Source organism: Teleopsis dalmanni, chromosome 1 (genome assembly GCF_002237135.1).
Source record: "Teleopsis dalmanni isolate 2A chromosome 1, ASM223713v2, whole genome shotgun sequence".
NCBI classification, from domain to species: domain Eukaryota; kingdom Metazoa; phylum Arthropoda; class Insecta; order Diptera; family Diopsidae; genus Teleopsis; species Teleopsis dalmanni.
Genome location: NC_051846.1, coordinates 126,735,239 through 126,758,114, shown reverse-complemented (window position 1 = coordinate 126,758,114; position 22,876 = coordinate 126,735,239). Strand labels below are relative to the sequence as shown.

The 22,876-nt window shown below is 32.9% G+C and overlaps 1 protein-coding gene across 1 annotated transcript; it reads right to left on the bottom strand.

Moving 5' to 3' along the window:
* Positions 1-5,015: 5,015 nt before the first annotated feature.
* LOC119665994 (5'-3' exoribonuclease 1-like) lies at positions 5,016-7,493 on the bottom strand. Its single transcript, XM_038075256.1, has 7 exons — positions 7,274-7,493; positions 6,991-7,217; positions 6,725-6,935; positions 6,234-6,675; positions 6,027-6,160; positions 5,878-5,973; positions 5,016-5,072 (listed from the first exon to the last, which is right to left on the bottom strand). Exons 1-7 carry the CDS (start codon positions 7,346-7,348, stop codon positions 5,016-5,018), a joined length of 1,242 nt encoding a protein of 413 aa, XP_037931184.1. The 5' UTR covers positions 7,349-7,493.
* Positions 7,494-22,876: the final 15,383 nt, after the last annotated feature.

Below are 22,876 nucleotides of genomic sequence, written 5' to 3'. Positions count from 1 at the left end.
TATTTAAGAAAGAAAATAAAGAAATTATTCTATATTAAATTTATTACATGAAATAAATAAAAAAATTATTTGTAAAATTATTTTTAAGAATTAAAAAATTGTCGTCAATATTTCAAAATTTTAATTATCGTAAAAAATTTTCTTTATTGTATAAATCAAATTTTTGTTTAAAGGATAGAGGTGTTGCAATAACACTTCGTTCAATAATGTGTGTGACTGACACATAGATGGCGGCACTAATACTAAATAAATATTTTTTTTCGAAAGTGGCAACCTTTTTAGGCTTACTGTCAAAATCATATGTTAATCCGACCATTTCTTTACAAGTTACAGTGCTTTAAGTGACGCTACTTTTGAGTTTTCAAAAAAAAATGAATTCAAAGCAATTCCGTGTGCTGATTTATCATTGTTTTTTAATGAAAAAAATACTGTTCAATGCCAGGAATGGCTTGAAAAACATTATTCGGACTCTGCTCCATCAAAAAGAAGCATTTGTTACTGGTATGCCGAATTCAAACGTGGTCGTACAGACACATTCATGACAGTCATACAGACATGATATTCCCTCTACTGGACGGCCAAATGACGCTGTTATTCCGGAAAACGTTGAAAAAACACTGAAAATCATTATGTCCGACCGTAAAGTGAAAGTGAGGGAGATTGCTGACATTCTACAGATATCAGCAGACAGTGTACACACCACAATACACAAACATTTGGGTATGAAAAAGGTGTTTTCCAAATGACTGCCGCGTTTGCTCACACCGGAGTAAAAACAACAACGAATCGATGATTCAAAGAGCTGTTTGGACATGTTTACGCGCAATAAGTCGGAGTTTTTGCGTCGGTACATCACGATGGATGAAACATGGATCCACCATTTCACTCCAGAGTCAAATTGGCAGTCTGCTGAGTGGCATGCAGCCGGTGAAAGCCGCCCAAAGCGACTAAAGACGCAGCAGTTGGCTGGCAAGGTTATGGCGTCTGTATTTTGGGATGCGCATGGAATAACATTCATCGACTATCTCCAGAAGGGGAAGACCATCAACAGCGACTATTATATAGCGTTATTGGAGCGTTTGAAAGACGAAATCGCAAAGAAACAGCCTCATATGGCGAAGAAAACAGTTTTGTTCCACCAAGACAATGCACCGTGTCACAAGTCGATGAAAACGATGGCAAAATTGAACGAATTGAGCTACGAATTGCTGCCACACCCACCATATTCTCTAGACCTGGCCCCCAGCGACTACTGGCTCTTTGCAGACCTCAAAAAGATGCTCCGTGGTAAGAGATTTGGCTCAAATGATGAAGTAATCGCCGAAACTAACGCCTATTTTGAAGGCAAAGAAAAATCGTTTTACAAAGGCGGTATCGAAAGATTGCAAAAGCGTTGGAATGATTGTATCTCCCTAAAAGGGGACTATGTTGATGAATAAAAACGAATTTTGGCAAAAAAATGTGTTTTAATTATTTAGTCACACACATTTACTTTTCTACTTTACTTTATTGTTAAAAAAGTGCTTATGCACAAATAGGGTACCATACTATATTTTTAACGAATGTAATATGTAATGCGATCCCACACGAAAGAACTACCACAATGCAAGTAGAATGTTTGGTCATAGCAAGTATGCAATTGTTATTTGAAATTTTTTTTTCTGTGCTACTATTCTGCATATGTCGATATTACACACTTAAATGTGTCATAATACTCTGTAATAGCATTATTAGACAGACGGGAGCTAAATTATCATTAAGGGGCTAAATTATAATTTATTTGCTCATTTATTAGCAGTTTTAAATGATCATTTATTGTCTTTAAATGACCGAATTTAACCACATTTATTCATCATTTAGGTTTTTAGAAATGGTAATGCTGCATATGCAAGCGAAACGAAATAAAAAATGGAACAAATTTCAAGCTATTTGGTTGTCAAAATGTAAACAAAACATATTTGGAAACATTGGTAAATGTAAATACTCGATATATTTTTATATTTTTTTTATATATCTTATATTTAATTAAAGCAAGTTTTTTAATTTTTCTTGCTTATCCATTTTGAATTTAAAATTCTTTCTTTTGCTTTTTCAATAACAAAAAACATATGATACAGTAACTTCTTAATGATAATTTATACCGTCTGTCAGGGTATTTTTAAAATGATCATTTAAGGCTGCTTAATGATAATTTAGTGCGCTCGTCTGTCAATGCTATAAGCATTGATGTGGGTCAACCTTTTTAAATTATAGTAAAATATTTTGTATAAATAGTTTTGAAAATCATTAATAAAATTCAGAAATTATACTGAGCTGATGAAGCTTAAAACGAATTCTCACACTTATTTGTAGTCTCGGCAATTTCGGATGACTATACATGAGCAGATTTCTTCCTGCTTAATTTTTAAAAAAGAAGAAATTTATAAAGTTGATATAAAATTCCGATTCCTGAAAAATGAATGTACGCATCTCGAACATCGATAGTTTCGAGCTGAACGAAACCAACAACAAAACAAGTTCGAATCGTATTGATATGAGATGCTTAATAGGCATGAAAATAATAACATCTGTCGCAACATGGAATGTACGCACTTTAAATGCTTAATAGGCATGAAAATAATAACATCTGTCACAACATGGAATGTACGCACTTTAAATGTCGCTGGCACTTTAATGACACTTTAAATAATTCGAAGAACTTAAAAACGAGATGGCTTGCTACAAAATCCACATTATCGATATATGAATGTAGGTGGAATGGAAATGGCACGATCAAACACAAAAATAGTTTGTTTATTTATTCAGGTTCTGCTTATGTTAATGGAATAGGTTTTCTTATATCATTAAAGATTACTCAGGGGATATTAGAAAGGCATCCATTCTGCTCAAGGATAATAGTCCTAAAACTCAACACGCGTGCACGTATCATGACCATTATCAACTGCAAGATGATGAATGCCAAACCGATTTCTATGATCAACTTGAAAGGTGTAAAATATGTATTCTTCAAACGGAGATATTCTCTTAGTACTAGGAGATTTTAACATTTAGGAAAATACTTGCGGTGTCACAGTCTGGGTACCCAAAACGATAATGGAAACAGATTTATCGAGATGTACTGCAAGGCTAATCTGGTACACAAAACATCACACAAAACAATTTGTGTTTCTCTAGGCGGGGGAAAAAAGAATCAAATAGACCACCTCTTAATTAATCCCCGATGCAGGTCATCGCTGCTGAACGTTTGTGTAAGAAGGAGTGCTGATGTCGGCAGTGATTATTATATGGTGGTTGGCAAACTGAGTAGTAAAATCTCTAAAGAGATCGCTAAAGAGAGCTGTACAAGTGGCAAATAAAAGAAGAGATGTTGAGAGGCTGAAAAACAACGAGATTAGGACTATGTGCAAAGAAGCTCTTACAAATAATTTCCAGTCTACCGTTTTCGAGACCGATATTAACGCACATGTCAAAACCATTTTTCGTATATACAAGGATGTTGGTCTTGATATACTAGAGTGTTAAAATAAAACCAAAAAGTCTGGAGGTCTGATAGAACTTGGCTCCTGATGGAAGAAAGAATTAAAATAAAGAAAGCGATGCTTAACGTTGAAAATACTGAAAGCGTTACACTTCTGCAACTTCGAAGCATATATAAACAACTCTAAACATCAATAAAGAAATCGGTCAGACATGAGAAAAGAGAATGGACAGAAAATCAAGCACAAATTACTGAGTCTGCAGCTAATTTGGGTAAGATGAAAGATCTTTACAAGGTAACAAGGTTGCCTTCCGGCAAAGGTCACTACAAGAAAAAACCTGTTAAAGATAAGAACGGTAAACTTATCTCCAACTCAGAATTGCAGCTCAAGAGATGGGCTGAACACTTTAATAAGGTGCTCAACAACCTCTTAGGATTACAAGAAGATATAGAACTTAACTCTCTATCAAGCAACTTGCGTTACTTTCAAAGTGTCAATTCGGACCAACCAACAAGATCTGACGTTATCGCCGCCATAAAATTACTTGAAACCAACTAGGCACCAGGCAGTGATAACGTCAATCCCGAACTATTAAAGTGCGATCCAGAAGTATCAGCATCCAACTAGACACCAGGCAGTCACAACGTCAATCCCGAACTATTAAAGTGCGATCCAGAAGTATCAGCATCTATATGGCTCCCTATTGTGCAGAAAATCTGGGAAAACGTGACTCGGCAAATTGGTCGAAATAAGTTGTGTGTTCCCCCACAATGCAATCAATGACACAATTTAAAAAACCAATATGAAAATGCAATTATATTTAATGAAGTACATATTTGTTCAAATTTGAAAGAAAAGGATTATCCTATTTCCGAGATACTGTCTTTGGTTACATCATAATACTTATTTTTTTCTTTTGATATTGTTTTTTTACATTGTCGTATAAAATAACACATTTTGAATTAAAATTATATTGTGCTCACTCCATTCCAAAACACATGAAATTAAAAAATTTTTGAATGTATCAGTTTTGAATTGCATAATTAGTAAACAAACAACATCTGAATAGTGATGTTTTTTTTTTAATTTTTTGCTAGACTATAACTATTACAAAATAACTATTTTTTAATATATTACCTTTTACAAATATTGTAGAATTTTATTATAAAATAAAAATTAATCATTTTAACCATTGTTAAAATGCGTTTTACTTTTATAAATAACTACTGGTTGTTAGGTACCCATTAAAACATTAATCTTACAGATTTTCCTCTCTAACAATTTTAAATTCAAATTTTTAAATTAATTTAACATACAGTGACTCTCGGCTTATTTCATCTAACACCAATTTTTAAAATTTTTTTGTAAGCTTTTTCTTAAGTCTTCTTTGTTGGAAATAGTATATTACCGAATGTTTTGTTCTAATATTGCCCGTAAGTTTTCAATGTCATTCATGTCTGGACTCTGCGTCGGCGGTATGATCAGATGTGGACAGTTCCAAATCAATCAAGATTGTAAGATGTCGGCCTTATAGTTTTAGTCGTTATCTTGGTAAAAGCGAAATGTTTCAAGAATTCCAACTTTCATGGCACTCTGGAGTAAATTTTTTTTCAAAACGTTGAATTACATTGTTTTGTCTATGTTACCATCAATAAGCTCTACAACATAACATAACATAACATAAAACTTTCACCGTCATGCTTTACTATAGCTTTTAAATTTTTTTTTTTGAGCTCAGTATTCTAGTAGCCAGCGACTCAACGAATTCCGCAATTTTTCGCTGAGGTTGGCCGTCTTTTAAATGGGTTAGCACCAATTCTCCCTGCTTAATTGTAGTGCTTTGAAAATACTTCAAAAATATTAGGAAAAGAAAAATCCCGTTGCACAGAGCGACATACCAGGGACTACGTGCAAATGATAATTTGAATAAAATAAGCTGTGAACTATAATTCTATTACGCGATCGGGTTTTTCCCCTTTGAGCGAATCTAGAACAAATTTTATGTACTTTGTTTCATTTATTATATTCAATAAACATGCCTTTCCTCACTTACATTAAAAACTATATATATATATATATATATATTGTTTTCTAATTCATTTTTAAGATAATGTTTTAGAAATTTAAAACAGTGTTAGATGAAATAAGCTAAGATCCACTGTATGTATTAAATTTCACATATTTATCACTGTTACAAATTAAAATAAAATCCTATAATGCACATATAAAGATGCTGTAAGATAATTAACAAAATCACAAGAAAAATCAAATTAGCACATTCAAAACATAAAACATTTAATTTGTTATATTTGATTTCATTTATATAAACCAGACAAATAATAATTGAAATATAACAAGCTAGTCATTAGCAAAATATATATAACTTAAAAGTACTTACCATTTTAGTATTTTCCATCAATAGAGTTAAATCGCTTTCAGTCTTTGATTTAGATACATGTATAGTATTAAAATCAAATGTTTCATCGGTAGCATTCTATATAAATACCAATCTTATAATTTTAATTGTTATTACATTAAAGCTCAAACCTTTGATATTTTCGAAGTCAGATATTTTAAATCACAAATATTATCTTGAAATAATTTAAATTCAACAATGGCTAAAGCAGCAAAATACTTTTCCAATCGCTCCAAATTTAATTTTCCACCTTCATTAATGTGTCCTTATATATTAAATAACACAAAATTTATAGATCAGATATCACATAAATAGTAATTTTTATAAAAAAAATTTACCTCCCAATGTTGGAAAAACTTCAATATAAGATTTATATAAAAGGGGTAAGGCATTTGAGCTTATGTGGAAGTATGGTAAATGGGGAATAAAATCGTTACCAACTAAAAACCCCATCAGTATCCAATCATCAATCATGTTTACAATATCAAATTTTGCACAACTTTTTCGTAATTCATTAAATTCAAGTTCCAAATATTCACGCAATAAACTTAAATGCAAAAGGAAGAAACGAGTTTCTTCTACTGAAGCCCGCTTAGTGTTTCGTCCAAATTTCACCTCTTCGCGTAGAACAATGAAATGTAATTCATGGGTACATAAACCAAGTATTATTAAATCTGCATCCAGACCATATATGCAATGACGAGTGTTTAAATCATATTCTTTTTCTGACTTCATATATCTTATATAGTCCATAATTTTGTGCTCGCCTTCTCCTGGGCACTACAGAAAAAAAAATTTAATACCAATATTGTTACGAGTCCTCACTTACATTATGACCACTTAATATTACTCTTGTTGTTTGCCATATAGAATCTGTACTTATTTTGCTCTTTACAAAATATCTTAGTGCTTCGTGAAGTCGAGTCATAAATTCAGTCCCTGGAGTAATGCAATTACTATCAAAACGTTCGTTTTGACGTATTTCTCCAGACCGCAAAGCTTTTTCTTCTAAAATTTCAGCCTCCTTTGCTGCACGAAATCTAAAATAGTTTGTAATTCTACATATTTATAAAAACAAAATCATACTAATCGCACCTGCGACCTCTTTGTTGGTTCATTTTAGCTCTTGGTGCCACTCCATCAACAGCCATAAAAAATAGTTTCTTTGGTTTAATAAGAAAAAATAATTTGTCAATATAATTAAATATATCTTTAAATATTTGTTCTTCACTGATACTAAAGTGAATGTCACTATCATCCGGATGAGAACAGTTATGTATAATTCCATTCATGTCCAGATAGAAGTTGTCAAAATCTGGTATCTAAGTTGCAAATAAGAATTACAAAATAATTTTTTTTCATTTGAAATACGGCTTACAGACTGTTCACGAGCCAGCTCACTTAAGCATGGATATCTTTCACTTATATACCGAAAGAATTTAGGCACTCCCATTTTAATTAAAATTCAACACATATATAGTAATATATATTAAATATTGCTATAATATTTAAATCCAAGACAATCCTTAGTTCCAAAATATATTATTGTTCTAATATTCAACAATTGATATGCGTTAGCATTATTTTGACACTTAATACAATTCAGTCTCACAGTGTTGTAAAACACAAATAGTATTAATAATTACCAAAGAATATCTGTATAAGAGGAGAAACACTTTGCTCTCTGAGAATAACGTGAGAAATTTTTGCCGAAAATTCATTTTTTATAACATATTGGTCACACGTATTCTATGCATGTTATTTCACCAAGCTTACGTCAAATTTCGCTCTTTTAGGGCTGCAATATTACTTTTATTGTATACATTTTACAAAAGGATTATTACTATTTTTTATTTTAGTATAATAAATATGTTTAGTAGTATTAGAGCTATGCTATGCAGAGTGTCTCGGGCACGGCAAATTACGCTCTTTCGGGCTATGCCGAAAATGCATGTTATACAGAGTGTCACATCAGTATTACCAATTTTGTATTTTTACTACTTTTTGGTTGTGCCTAAATTTAAAAGGAAATTTTGATATGCTCACTTTCAATTTGCCACCAACAAATTGCAACAAGAAAACAAGCAAGAAAAAACTCATAGAGGCTGTAATAATGTCAATTTATTATTATATTATCTTATAATAATTGTTAACAGTACTTACGCGTTTTTTTTAAATCGGAAAGTGTAATTATTATATAATTAGCGATTTATAAAAAACATGCTGTGTTGCTTACTGCCATTTTTTCTCCAAAACGTATTAGAATTGTAATAATTTGCTCCTAAAAGGCGCAAATTTTGATATTTATTACTAAATAACACTATTTTGTCTTAGTGCCGAGGCACAAATACGCCGGCTCTCATGCCGGAGTTTGAACGGTCATATTGTTTTTTCTCTCATTCTCAAATTTAAAATTTGCATTGAAAACAACAACAATTGTACTCATGCCATGCCCGAGATACTCTGCATAACATGGCCCTTTATGAAGAAAACGGGTTAAAAAAGAAATTATGTTTATGTATAAATTAAATCTATATATAAAATTATATAAATCTATATATAAAATTATATAAATCTATATATAAAATTATATAAATCTGTAGGGCCTATTATGAATAGTCGATCGCTGATAGACAATAGAAAAATTTCTACTGCTGGTAGAAAAAATCAAATTTTGGTATTATGAATTGCAAACCGCTAGAAGTTTTTCTATCAGCGGTAGATAAATTTCTCTACTGCATTTGAGCAGTAGAAGTTTGTCGATCGTATACAATAAATGCTGTTAAAACGCTTTATACAGTCAATTTAACATATAAATTTAATAAAATTTTAATATTACTAATAGGCCTTTTCCGTGGCTCGCAAGTGCGGCAAAAAATGCATGTTGGCCTATGTTGGCCACGCGAGTCATTGGCATCACTGTTGCAATCTGTCAAATGTTTTGTTTTGACAAACAGCAAATCTTGTATATGTGCATATAAATCAAATATATTTTTAAAAAAATATTATAAAATTAAAATGAACACGGAATTACAAGGAATGGTAAAAATATTGGAAATTTAAAAATAAAACACTAAGATAAGTAAATTTTTGTAGGTATTGTCGATGTTGGGAGAAGAAAGCAACGTTTTGCAGCGGCCGAGAGATGCAAGTTGTTTCACGGATTTTTTAAATGTTATGAATGCCGCAACAGCCTCCTCTGAAGATTCAAGCAAGAGTGAAGAAGAGCAGGAAAAGTGTAAAAATTTTGAAGAAAGTATAGAATCAATGAACCCAATGGATTTTAAAAGTCACTTCAGATTACGACGAAATACAGCGGAAGACCTTATCTGTAAATATACATTGAGTTGTCTGTGATTAAATTACAAATTTAATTTATTTCTAGTGCGCTTCTCAGAATCGGAGAATTTGTCGGATACAGATTGTGGTGGTATTAAACATGTAAGCATGTAAGAAAGTCTATATATATCTTTGGTACGTTGGTAATACAGTAACTTATAGACAATTAGGAAATCTCTTTGGAGTGTCAGCTTCTACGGCATGGTCAACAGTAAAAACTGTTACTACGTTTTTGATTTCCATAGGCCGAAATTATGTATCATGGCCACGAGAAGTCGCTGCATTAGATATAATAAATTCATTTGAACGTGAACACAAAATACCAGGCATTATCGGAGCAATCGATTGTACACACATTCCCATTAAAAAACCACAAAAGCATGGAGAAGATTACTTTAATCCCAAGCAACGTTATAGTATCGTTCTCCAAGCTGTTAGGGATGCCAAAAAAAAATTTATTGAAGTTACTTGCGGAGAACCTGGATCTTTGCATGATTACAGAGTTTGGAGAAGGTCAAAGCTATATAGAATGGCACAATCAAGATACGAAGAAATATTTCCAAACTCGACATTTATTATTGGAGATTCTGCTTATCCTTCTACAAACTGGATTGTGTCACCTTACAAAAATTATGGGAATTTAACCGATAACCAAAAAAAATTTAATGAAAAACACTCATCTGCTCGTATTGTAGTTGAGAACGCTTTTGGTTTACTAAAAACTCGTTTTCGAAGATTATTAAAATTTACGGAGCAGACAAATTTGGCTGCAATAACAAATATAGTTGTAAGCGTTTGTATTTTACATAATATTTGTATTATAAAGGATGATTTGTTCGAGAATGCTGAATCAAATAGTCATAATGAAAGCAATGACGAACAGCAAGCGGATGAAGAACATGAATTAGATCATGGTAATAATAGAAGGGAAAGACTTTTTAATTATTTGTTAAGAAAAGGTGTTTTATAAGTTTATTAATTAATATATTTATTGTAATTTTTTAAATAGAAAATTTTGTTACATTTATAGAAACTAATTTAACTTTAGTTTAATAAGTAATAATATTTTAATGCGTAAATATTTTGTAATTTATTTATTAATAGCATAAATTAATGTGTAAGATTAGTTTTAAGATTAAAATATTATAATGTTTTTGAACGAAAATAAAAATACTATACTATTACAATTAGAAACTTATTTGAACTTAAAATATTTTACATAAAAGTAAAATAAATAGTACAAATTTAAATATGAATTAAAGAAATTCTTAACTTAAAAATATATATTACATAAAATGAATATAACATATTTTTAATTAAAATAAAAATATTATATCAACATATTTCATATCATTTATAAAGTATTTTAACTTATACATATTTTTTTTCTAAAATTTATTTAAATATATTTACATATTTTGCGTAAGTTTTTCAAGTAACTTGAATTTATTTTCTTCCAATTTCAATTTTCTTTCCTCTAATTTCAATTCATTATCCCATTTCTTAATTATTTTTTACTTCAGTTCATTCATAGTTTCTTTAAAGAATTTTAATTTTTCTTCCTCTATTCTTTTCTTAGCAAATAATTTGTTACCATAATATTCTTGACGCACAGATTTTCTTTTGCGGTTAAATAATGAAGTTGAAGGTTGTGGCAATTCCTGCATTTGCAATTCCTGCGTTGATGATTCTTGCGTTGGCGATTCCTGCGTTGGAGATTCCTGCGTTGGCGATTCTTCCGTTGGTGATTCTTGCGTTGGCGATAGCACCTACCTCGGCCAGCATAGTTATGCTGGCCAACCACATCGGCCAGTAAAAAAAAAAATGTTACCAACGCAATAAGCGAACTATTGTGAACCTTCATTGAAAATTCCAACGAATAGTGCAATCAAATGTCAAAAATTAAGGAAATAAAAATTCAAACAGAATTCAAAAATTTGAAAAATCTTGAAAAGTAAAGAAGAAATAATAAGAATGGAGAAATCGTAAGTATTAAGCACATTGAATTTTTTATTATGTTAGTTATTTAACATTTATTTAGTAACATTTATTTTATTTCATTTAATTTGTAGTTTACATACGTAAAATTAATAAAACAAACATAATTTTTGAAGTTTTTCTAAAAAATTTTTTTATCGAAATACACGCAAACTATGGACAAAGGAAACGAAATGTTTTCTAGAGTGCTACTTGACACGAGCATTCATAACATTTAAAAAATCCGTGAAATAACTTGCATCCCTCGGCCGCTGCAAAACGTTGCTTTCTTCGCCCAACATCGTCAGTACCTACAAAAATTTACTTATCTTAGTGTTTTATTTTTAAATTTCCAATATTCTTACCATTCCTTTTAATTCCGTGTTCATTTTAATTTTATAATATTTTTATATAAATATATTTGATTTATATGCACATATACAAGATTTGCTGTTTGTCAAAACAAAACATTTGACAGATTGCAACAGTGATGCCAATGACTCGCGTGGCCAACATAGGCCAACATGCATTTTTTGCCGTACTTGCGAGCCACCGAAAAGGCCTAGTGTTGTTGTTTTGCGTACATTGCGGCCAGTATAGGCCTGCATAGGCCAGCAACTTGCTGTTTTTTGCCATACTTGCGAGCCACCGAAAAGGCCTAATGTTATAGTTTTATAATTCATCATCATTAATGCAAATTTATTTAAAAATAAAACATTTGCTTAACTTTATAACATACGTATTTATTAAAGGCATTTGTTTAAAACAATATATTTTATTTGCGTACATAATGAATAATACCTTCTGCTCAAAAAGCATCCGGATTTTGTTGTTTGTTAACTACTCCTTAAGTAATAGACCTTTTTTAAAAATTTTTTGTTATGTTGGTACACCCTTTTTTGACATATGATACAAATTTTGAGCGGCATCTGTCAATTAGTTTGTTTACAGCAGATGTTAATGTGAGATTACCTCAAGTGCATTTACCGATTTTTACTATGGAAAATTCTTGTTGTACGCGATTTTTTGACCATACACGGTACCACTGTCATCGCTCAGACACCATATTCTCCAGATCTGGCGCCGTGTGACTTTTTCCTGTTTCCGTAAGCGTTTTGAGTCGATTTAATCTGGGACTAGATAATTGTACTGGCTAAATATAAATATTTATAGTATATTTACATATAAAAAATTGAAATTTAAAAACAAAATTATAGCATTTTTCTTAATAAAACAATAAAAATATGATATAGTACTTAATTTTGAGAAATATTTTTATAATAATAACATGAAATTAATCAAATTTTTATTTAGAAACGACAAGTGAAAATGTATCTAGTTAATTATACCGAAAGGCTATCGCATTTATAGATATATTTTCTTATATATTTATAACTATTCAAACAAATTTCTATATCTTACTTTGTAATTTAAATTTGTGCACATTTGAAAAGAGTACAAAAAAAATGCATGTCAGAATTTTACAAATGGCTTACCGTTAGAAACTTCTGCTTGAAATCAGGGGTACTAAGGTCCCTCTAAAAACATATCCACAATTATTGATTTTGTACCTTCTTTCGTCATTTTTAGGAAATTCATACATTCCCTTAAATATCTTACATCTCATTACGGAATTCCGCACCATCTTCAAATATGATTAACTGAGATAATAATTGTAATTAATAAAAGTAATTATTTTTTCAAAGGAACTTATTCACTACCATTTATAACTTTGTTTGATTTGACTACGTTTCTCAGTTTTTGGCGCGCATTTCTGCTGTCGAAAAACCAAAACAATACCCAATTTACGCTCTTTATATCGTGCTTTCATAGAAAAAAAATTGAAGACCGTTCGTGGTGGCGAAACGTTCCGTTCGGCATGGTGAAACTTTTCATTCGTGGTGAATCGATTTACAACAACAAAACAACATGCTTGTGGTAGTAGTAAACTATTTTGAGAGTGTATTGGTTAGTATTTTTGTTTACATTTAAGTTGCCGTTCTTGTACAAGTATACTTTGATAATTACTTTTGGCCAAAGAACACAAAAAATGACAAAGACTTGTTTCCTAACTCTTGAGGTTATTAGTGAGATTGATAATTTATAATTCATATATATAATGAGGGGTTCACCAGTGATCAAAGCTGACTTTGTCTTACAAAAATAAGCACAACAAAGTTTAAACTTTCACTGAAAGTTATCTTCCAGAATACAGTACTGAAAATAATCCATTATCGATTAGCTTTTGGTACTAAACCGGCGAAAAGACTGCTTTTTAAAACAATAGGTCCGTTAACCAACAAATTTTATAGTAAATGAGAAGAGCGTAATTTGGCAGTTCATTTGTGTTATGCTCTGTTTGTACTTAACGTATGTCTTCCTTGAGTTTTAGTTTGAGTTGCTCGCGGAACAAACCTATTATTTCAAATAAAATATGTATTTATGTGAATCAGCTGTTTTGATTTGATTAAAATTTTTGAATTGTTTATTTGCACGATATTGTAAGAAAATCAATTTGTTATCAATTACAAACAGAAAAAAATTTGCATTGTGGTGTTTACAAATACATTGTTTATTTTTCATTAATATTAATCACATTTCCTGACATTAAAGTGTTCGGACGCGTTTTTTTGTTTACTTAGCTTACAAATGGTTTAAATGTAGAAAGTGCGGGTCTTTAAAATTTGAAATATAGCATCCTCATACACAGAGATTTAAAATTCCACTGCTTTTGTTTGAGCTTGGAAGTGTAGTTTAAATAGTGTGCGAGTATGCTAAACCGGCATTTACACTGGCCAAAAATGGCTCATTTTAGTCAAAAATCGAAAATTGAGAATGGCTCATTCTTGCATACACAATTTCATGTGCGAATGCGATCCATTTCTTTATATTCTGTATGAATGCGTCTCAACGACGTTTAAATGCGTTTCAAATATGTTCCAAATATAAAGGAACACATTGAACATACCCTAAATAAAAGCTCTTCATGCCATTTTGACAGTTTGAGAAAGCCGTTTCTGACATATTTACTAAAAAAGGTGAACAAATGTTTGGTGGTTGCATTTTCTTGAAAACGATGCACCTCTTTTTAGAAGTTCTACTTTCCAAAAAGTAAATTAAATAAATTTTTGTCTCTGTCCTTTCTTTCTTTGCTTTTCGAATCCGTCTATCTTTTAAATAGTTTCTTTCGTCATAAAGACACGCCACTATCGGTAAGAAAAAAATTAACATTAAGAAAAAGATTGTAATTTTTTTATATAGCATTGAATAAAAATCTTATTGAATTATTTATAACACAAATATTGTAATGAAATTTAGTTTTATAAATAAGTAATAAAGACGAGAAATGTTACTACAGTTGAAATTCAAATAAAATTAATCCTGTTTTTTATGGAAATTGAAGAAAGGTGTTGTAGTATTTACTTGAGTTCAAGCCAATTTTGATGTGTCTTTGAAATAGTGATGACACCTTAAGATTTTAAATAAAGGTGCAGTTCTAAAGTTGTGATCACAATAATTTCTCGAGATAGTGCAGGTTAGGCCACCATCTAACTTATATACTGTTGTGTCCGGTTTTCGGTGGGCGAAGTAAATATGCTGTGAACGTGAAGGTTGTGACATGGTGGCCAGCCCGGTATGCTCGCCGACTTTGGGGGGTGGTTTTTTTTCACGTTCATTAACATCCGCGGACTACAACAAAAAAATTCATGTCACCTATTGGATTTGGAAGGAAACCAGTTTGTGTGAGGAACCTACATCTAACAATATAGCCATTGCCTTATTGTGTTAGCAATATTGCAGCAGCTTAAAACGTCAACGGTCATTGTCTGTATTGTCTGTAACATGTTTCACACTTCATTTATTCTGTCACTCTTCAACCTACATGCATTCTATTTTTCCCTAGATACTTCCACCACCGCCAAATAAATAAATCCTAAGCCTGCATTATTATTTGAGTTTTCCAACTTTTATTTTTTTTTCTTTATTCCAATCTTAAAACTAACTTAACTTAAAACTAACATAACATGACTTCTTGGTTTTTTTTTTTCTTTAAACTTATTCTTTTTTCTTGATTTCACTTAAGTTTAATACAATTTTTTTTCCTATCTTTTGTTTGTATTTAAAAATATCTAAAATTTCATGTTATTCAAATCTTTATAATAATTAATAATTCTACTAGTTAAATGTTAACACATTAACAAAACATTCGTATTTATGTACACCCAAATTAAGAGAAGGTTTTTCGTACGGTCTTTTTCTTTTGATATTACTGAAGTTGCTTTCTCTATAATTTTATCTTTTTTTTTTCTACTGGTCTCTCTGCTGTTGACGTCAACTGGCGAAGAACCTAAAAGTTTATATTACAACACACAAAAAAAATATATCCCCTTACTTAATTCTTTCTCTTAATTTCGGTCTATATATTAAATTTATTTTATCTTAAATTTAATTTGGATATATATTAACAAAAATTTTTTTGTTTTTTTTTTTCGATTAATTACATTGCATAATAACGAAATATATATATAATTTACTAAAACAAACTAATTTAATAATTTTTATAAATAAATAGATATGTGTAATAAAAAAAAATAAATGTATATAATTCATTTAAAAAAAATAATTATATGTAATCGCAAAGCAAAATACACAAAAATCAACGGGGTCATTACGAGGTGTACAGGAATTCTGTTCTTATTTAACCTTTGAAGGTACTATTTACGGTAATAAACGCGCAGTCCATAAACGTTTATGCGATCATTTCTTTTGCCACCGTAATCTTTAAGTTAATGCATTGGGCTGTAATTATATTAATAAAGGTAACTTATCTGTGAATTCTTCGGTGATGATATTATAGATGATGGGGTGATAATCTGCTGTGATGTGGTTTTCATGATTCTGGCGACTGATGATGGTAGCTGATGCTGCTCAAGCGAACAGTTGCTGATGTCAAGGTGTAATCTTTGCTGCACGGACGAAAAATGTCTTTCCAAAGTCAAGGTTTATTGATTAGATTGTGTGTTTATTTAATTTGCACTAATTATACCAGGGAACAAAGTGTTCTTTATAAGTCCTGGGTTTATCGATTCGATTGTGTGTTTATTTAATTTGCACTAATTTTACCAGGGAACAAAGTGTTCTTTATAAGTCCTGGGTTTATTGATCTAATTGTGTGTTTATTTAATTTGCACTAATTTTACTAGGGAACAAAGTGTTCTTTATAAGTCCTGGGTTTATTGATTTAATTGTGTATTTAAAATTTGCAATCATAAAAATAATTTCAACTTTTCAAAGTTTCACAAACAAAATTCAAAAATACTTTGCATCACAACTTTTTTTTCCAAAACCTTCGCAGCTAAGTGATAGTTTAAATTTCCTCGCAATTTTGTTGAGTTGCTCTATATATTCCAAATTGTCTTAACAGCTGCTATCTGTTATTCTTCGGATCCGCTTTTGCTGTACTTTCAGCAATTAACACTTCAGTTAGATTTGCTTGCTGTTCGTTGCCATGCTCCTCTTTTCTCTTACGCTATATACTCAACTCTTTTCTATACGAGGTCACCACCCTCTTTCTCTTTGCTTAACTCCAATCGTGGTGAGTATTTGCTGTGTTTGGTATACCCTTGTGTCAATACATTTGTTACGTATAATATATTATATTTAGTTTAGTTTATTAAAAAAAATTTTCTTTCTTTAAATATTTTTTCTAACATACCTATAGGCTACCATAACAGGCTCGATATCGTCGATGTTATATCTCTATATATGGTAATATGGAACGGGCTCGTAAAAAAAAATAGACTGGTAGACTGTTGTTTGCTTGTACAACGTGTGGCCTCGACCCATACCCTGAGTTACAGAGTCTCATCCATTACCGACTGATCTAGCCAGGCATTTACTATAATTGTTATGATCCGATTTCTACTCCTTACTGACAAAAGATGTCCTTCGCGTGGTATACCCCGATGCTAACCCCATTCATGTTTCCTAACTCGTATAGCGAAGAACCTATTGCCTCGCGTTATAATCATCAGTTCTTTTACTTTGTCTGAAGTTGCGTCTATACACTAATTGCCCCGCTCTAAACTGAATTTCCTTTTTTCGTTGATTATATACTCTTCCAGATCTCTGGTGAGCTGCTTTCAATTCTGCTGTCAGTTTCTCTCGCATCAATAGTTGTTTGTCTGTCGCTTCTAATATTTCAAATTCGGATTGTTTAATGGAGCTCAGCTTCCTCATTATCTCATATGCTGCGCCATGCTGAATCATATGTGACATATGATTCTAGATATACACGGTTCTAGATATACATAGAACCGTGGGTGAAAACACGCGCGAAAAGTGATCGCTCCGCAACTTCTATTGTTTCTAATCCGAAAAGTTAAATTTCAAATTTCAAAGTTATAAACACTTGATCTGTTGATCATAAATAAAATAAAATTTATCAAAACGGTGCCCGATTTTAAAAGGTGAAGTTCAGTTTTGTATATTTAAAAATTTTTATTCTAAAAAATTAAACTTTAATTTGCAAATTAAACAAAGGCAAAAAAAAAAACACAAATATAAAATTTTGTTTGCTCAACAGCTGATAGAGACAGCATATTAAGAAATTGCGAATGTGGCGTTGCCACAGTGTAAGTTATAAGTACCTTTAAAAACTTAAATAAAAAATAAATTTTTATATATTTATAAACCTAAAAAATTTTAAATAACTAAATAAACGAACTGTAAATATATTGTGACACTCTTATATTTTGTTCAATTTTTTCAATTATTTATAATTGTTTTCGTAATTTTGGTTTACTTCGTGAAAACTGTGCGTTACAGTATAACTACATCACTTAAACAACCAGACATTTTTCAAATCTGTCATCGACATAAACTTTATTTTAGGCTTTGAACTATGATCAGCGAATAGCTCAGCCTAAAAAGATGCAAGATGCCATGAGGAATATTCCATCCCCTTCATGTAGAAATGAAAGGCCTTTGGATCAGACTCAAGATAACATGCTAAATGAGTTAAAACGTAACATTAAATTTTTAACAGAAAAAATAAATCTATTAATAAAGGAATAATCAAACTATGCAAAATAATTAATGCAGCTCTGCGCTTAAGACACTTCCCAATTTATTGGAAACAAATATCCAAAAATTATGTGGTCCTACTTATCTTGCCGATTCTTCAGAGTAAAATATAAAGGTGCGTACTCAACACTTGAACCAATTGAAGCCGGAGTACCGCAGGGAAGTATACTTGGCCCAATTCTGTACCTAATTTACACAGCCGACCTGCAAGTCTCACCAGAAAGTGTTATTGCCACGTTTGCAGATGATACAGCGATCCTTACCACTGGAAACACAATAAACGAATCAACAGAAGCAACGCAGCATTCCATTGATCAAATTATTAGTTGGACTAAAAAATGGAAAATTGAGCTCAACCAAACGAAATCCGTCCATGTAAACTTCACAAACAAAAAAATTGAATATTTGCCGATAAATATGTGCAGTGCTCAAATACCATACTCAAACACAGCTAAATACCTTGGCATGAACTTAGATGCTAAGTTGAAATGGAAAGAACATATAAAGAAAAAACGAGTTGAATTAGAATCCAAATACAAAAATTTATATTGGCTTCTTGGGAACAAATCACCCGTCTCTCTAAACAATAAATTAATGATATACAAGCAAGTTTTAGCTCCGGTGTGGACGTATGGAATCCAGTTATGGGGATGTGCACGAAAATCCACTATTCAAATCATTCAAAACTTTCAAAACAAAGTTTTGCATCACAGTGGCATCACAGTGAATTGATATAAGGGTCTTCCCGGGACTGTAAACGCTATCTTTTCTCTGGATCTTCTTTCCAGCGGAATCTGCCAGAACGCATCTATTAAATCTATTAACGCATCTATTAAAAAGTGTACACATAACCTTCACTCTACGACGAGATACCTGCCCTGCCCTTCGTATTAATGGAAAAGTAATACCACAATGCAATGACACTAAATACTTAGGAATGCACCTCGACCGAAGGCTTACGTGGAAAAAGCATATAGAAACCAAAGTAACCCAAATTGAACTCAGACAACGAGAACTAAACTGACTGATAAATAAAAATTCTAAACTTAATCTCACCTATAAAGTGCAACTTTACAACACAATGATGAAACCCATATGGACCTACGGAATTGAACTCTGGAGCTCTGCTTCTCCATCAAACATTGAAAAACTTCAAAGAACTCAATCAAAAATTCTCCGGCAAATAGTCGGTGCCCTCTGGTATATAAAAAACGCAAATATTCATAGAGATCTTCGAATTGACACAGTTACAGATGTAATTACCAGCAACACACAAAAGTACAAAATCAAACTCAGGAACCATCAAAATCCATTTGCAAGCAACCTTACCCATAGCGCTGGTACACAGCGACTCAAAAAAAACTATATAAACCCAGCTATTCAAGAATAACGCCCGACATGGTAACGAAATTGGACGAAGCTTTGGCTAAGGACAATTAATTATCTATTTTTCTTTTTTCAAATACTTTAATACAGCAATTAGCAGCGAAAATTTATTCTTAGTTCTAAGTTGATTTTTAGAAGATTCAATAAAAATCAAAATAAACTTCAAAAAAAAAAAAAAATCTATTAAATCGATTGCAGAAATGTACCTGGTATCTTGAAGTCTACTCAAGATTCCTTTAATATGAGGCAACGGGTATGCGTCCTTGATTGTGCGCTCTTTGACTTTCCGGGCATCCAAGCGCAGCCTGTTTTTGGTTTCTTTCCTTACCAGTGTTACCGGAGAGTTCCAGTTGCTATTGCTTTCTTCAATCACCCCTAAACTCAGCATTCTGTCTAATTCGTCGTACATTAATTTCTGGACAAACGGAGAAATCGGATAGTGCCACTGTTTCACAGGTATATGTTCATCCATTACCTCTATCATATGACTTTCTACTGTTGTGCTGCCTAGACCTAACTCACTAAACGATGGAAATTCTTTAACAACCTTCTCTAGCATGCTTATTTGCTTCCTACTTATTTCGTGCTGTTTTGACGCGACCACTAAGTCTGATGACTGCGGAGTCAATTCAGACACTGCCACCCCAAGGTAATTTTTGGCAGTCCGCTTGCTGATTATTGGTATGTCGAACACTTTCCAAAAATCGATACCTAAGTAGAATTGTTACTACACCTACTATCGGGTTTTCGCCGCCGTTGGCTGTTTTAATAGATTTACCTTTTACCCTTATTAGCTTACTTATTGTTTCGCGTTTTCATTAATTCTGCATTAAACATTTTTCCCTTTATTATTTCATAATCTAACTTTCGTTGGTGTGATGATTTTGGTTTGGTTTTATTGATCTCTACTACTGGATTTGCTAACAATGATTGGTTTCGCTTTATGATTTGTACCGTCGTTCTGGGTCTTGCCTCTGGCGACACTGGCATCGGGTGCCACTGTCCTCCAGCCGTTTCCCTCTCTCTTGTTATATCAGCAATATTATATGTTTTCTTTACATAAAAAGCACGGCATGCCATCGAAAGATGACCTACACCTTGACCCTTGTTCCATATTATCATTTATAATATAAAAATCACATGGCATTCCACAAGAATAACACAAATTTAAGTGGAATGGAGATGGACACATGCTACCTGCATCATGGTTGCTCGTGATCGTTGTCTCGTGGTAACGGGTTTCAATTCTACCTCCAAGCGTGTTTTGCCCCTTATTTCTCTGTTGTAACTGCCCACGCTGTTAATTTTCGCCTTGTCTGTTCTGTGGAGAACTGAACGCTTCTAAATCCCATTGTGAATGTTTGTCTACTTCAGCCTTATCTACTTCTTCATTTACGATCTCACTAATGTGCCTACCTCGGAGCTTGTTTTCCCTGCGAATAGTAGACTAGCTATTCCTGGCTTAACGTTATTTTTTATAATTGTCACCAACTCCACTTCAGGAATTTTCTTTCTCAGTTTGAACGTCAGGCTATGTATCTCGGCGTAATACTGCTCGAAGTTTTCGCTGGGTTGTTGCTCCGATCCGTGATTTCCCTTATGATGTCGTAGTCACTTTCGGCAGATTTGAATTGTGCCAACAGCTCCTTTTTGAATTGCCTATAATCCAGTGTTCGGAATGTGGTGCACAAAATCGCACACTGCACTGTGCGAGTGGAAATTGTTTTTAAAATATGCACACGCACATTTGTGGTGTTAAGAAAAAAAATGCACGCACTCTAATTTGTTGTGCGATTTTAAATTTCACATCGCACAAAGCGATGATTGTGCACACAGATTCGTGCACACACATTTGTGCTGTGCTGCCCCTGCGGGATAGGGGTTAGAATATTCCCGCGGTAAGGCATGCCTGTCGTAAGAGGCGACTAAAATCCAGCTAGGCGTCGGAGGGTGTGGCTTAAAAGGTCACAGAAACCCTGAGAAGCCCCTAAGCTGAGCCGAGTAGACGCCGGCTCTAACTAAGCGTCCACCATCCCGGGATGGCATCGAGAGACGTGTAAGCGCACAATGTCTGCTTCCAATGTGAGAGCAATTGATGCGCCAACGAGGGAGTCGGAAATGCACACCGTCTGTATATCATGTTAGGGACGACTGTCGCATCACATTTCACATACGAGAGATGATAATGGAGGAAGCCTATAAGAAAAGGCATCAGGATCGATACCAGTAAGATTGTGATTACGGTATACTGGACAACAGCAAACGATTGGACATGATGACATGATAATGGAGAAAGCCTATAAGAAAAGGCATCAGGATCGATATCAGTAAGATTCTGATTATGGTATACTGGAGCAAACGATTGGATATGATGACTTGGGCTGGTAGATGATGTATTCTGTTACCAATATGGGCTAGAGTGAAATCTGGTCCAGACGGCTTTCAGGCTAATGCTTCATCTGCCTCCGTCCCGTTAAAACCTGGCAAGCCTTAAAGAACGATCTTGGATTCGTCCTGTTAAGTTGGGGTGTAGGGGCAGTTAAGAATATCTTCTGCTTAGCTCCCGGTTTGGCTCTGAACACATGCGCTCATAAGGCTATGTGTCAACCCTCGCATGACCTCCCTGCATTGCAAAGATAATCATGGAACCACAATAAGGGTAACTACACAACGAAACTAAGATAACGGCTTTAAGTTGGGACCCAATTGCAAAGAAAAATGTTCACAACTACAAAAACACCAATACACTCTGGCGTTATTACTCCAGCCGGCACCGAAAGTGCAAAGGAGTCACGGATAGTCAGTCCCAGGCAAAACCCCTTCATGAGGGCGCCGAGTCTAACACACTCACCTGTGCTATCACAAGAGAGGCAAAATAACGAGAGAGCTCGCTCATCCCCTCCGGAGCTTAATGGGAACAGTGTTCCAAAAGTGAAAAGGGAAGCGTACATTAAACTCGGGGACAAAATATCCGAGCTAAATGAGATGATGGGTGGAAGAAGAAGGTCCATCCACCAAGCAATGCGTAATCTTGTTGCAATGATATCATCGCTCTATAAAAGAACTGCCGAAGAGACACCAAATAAAACTATCACCGCTAAAACCAACGATAGAGGTACCCAAACAATTCAGCCGCAGCAAACACCTGTTATATCAAAACGGTTAAGAGAAGAAATCGAAAAAAGTAGGAAGA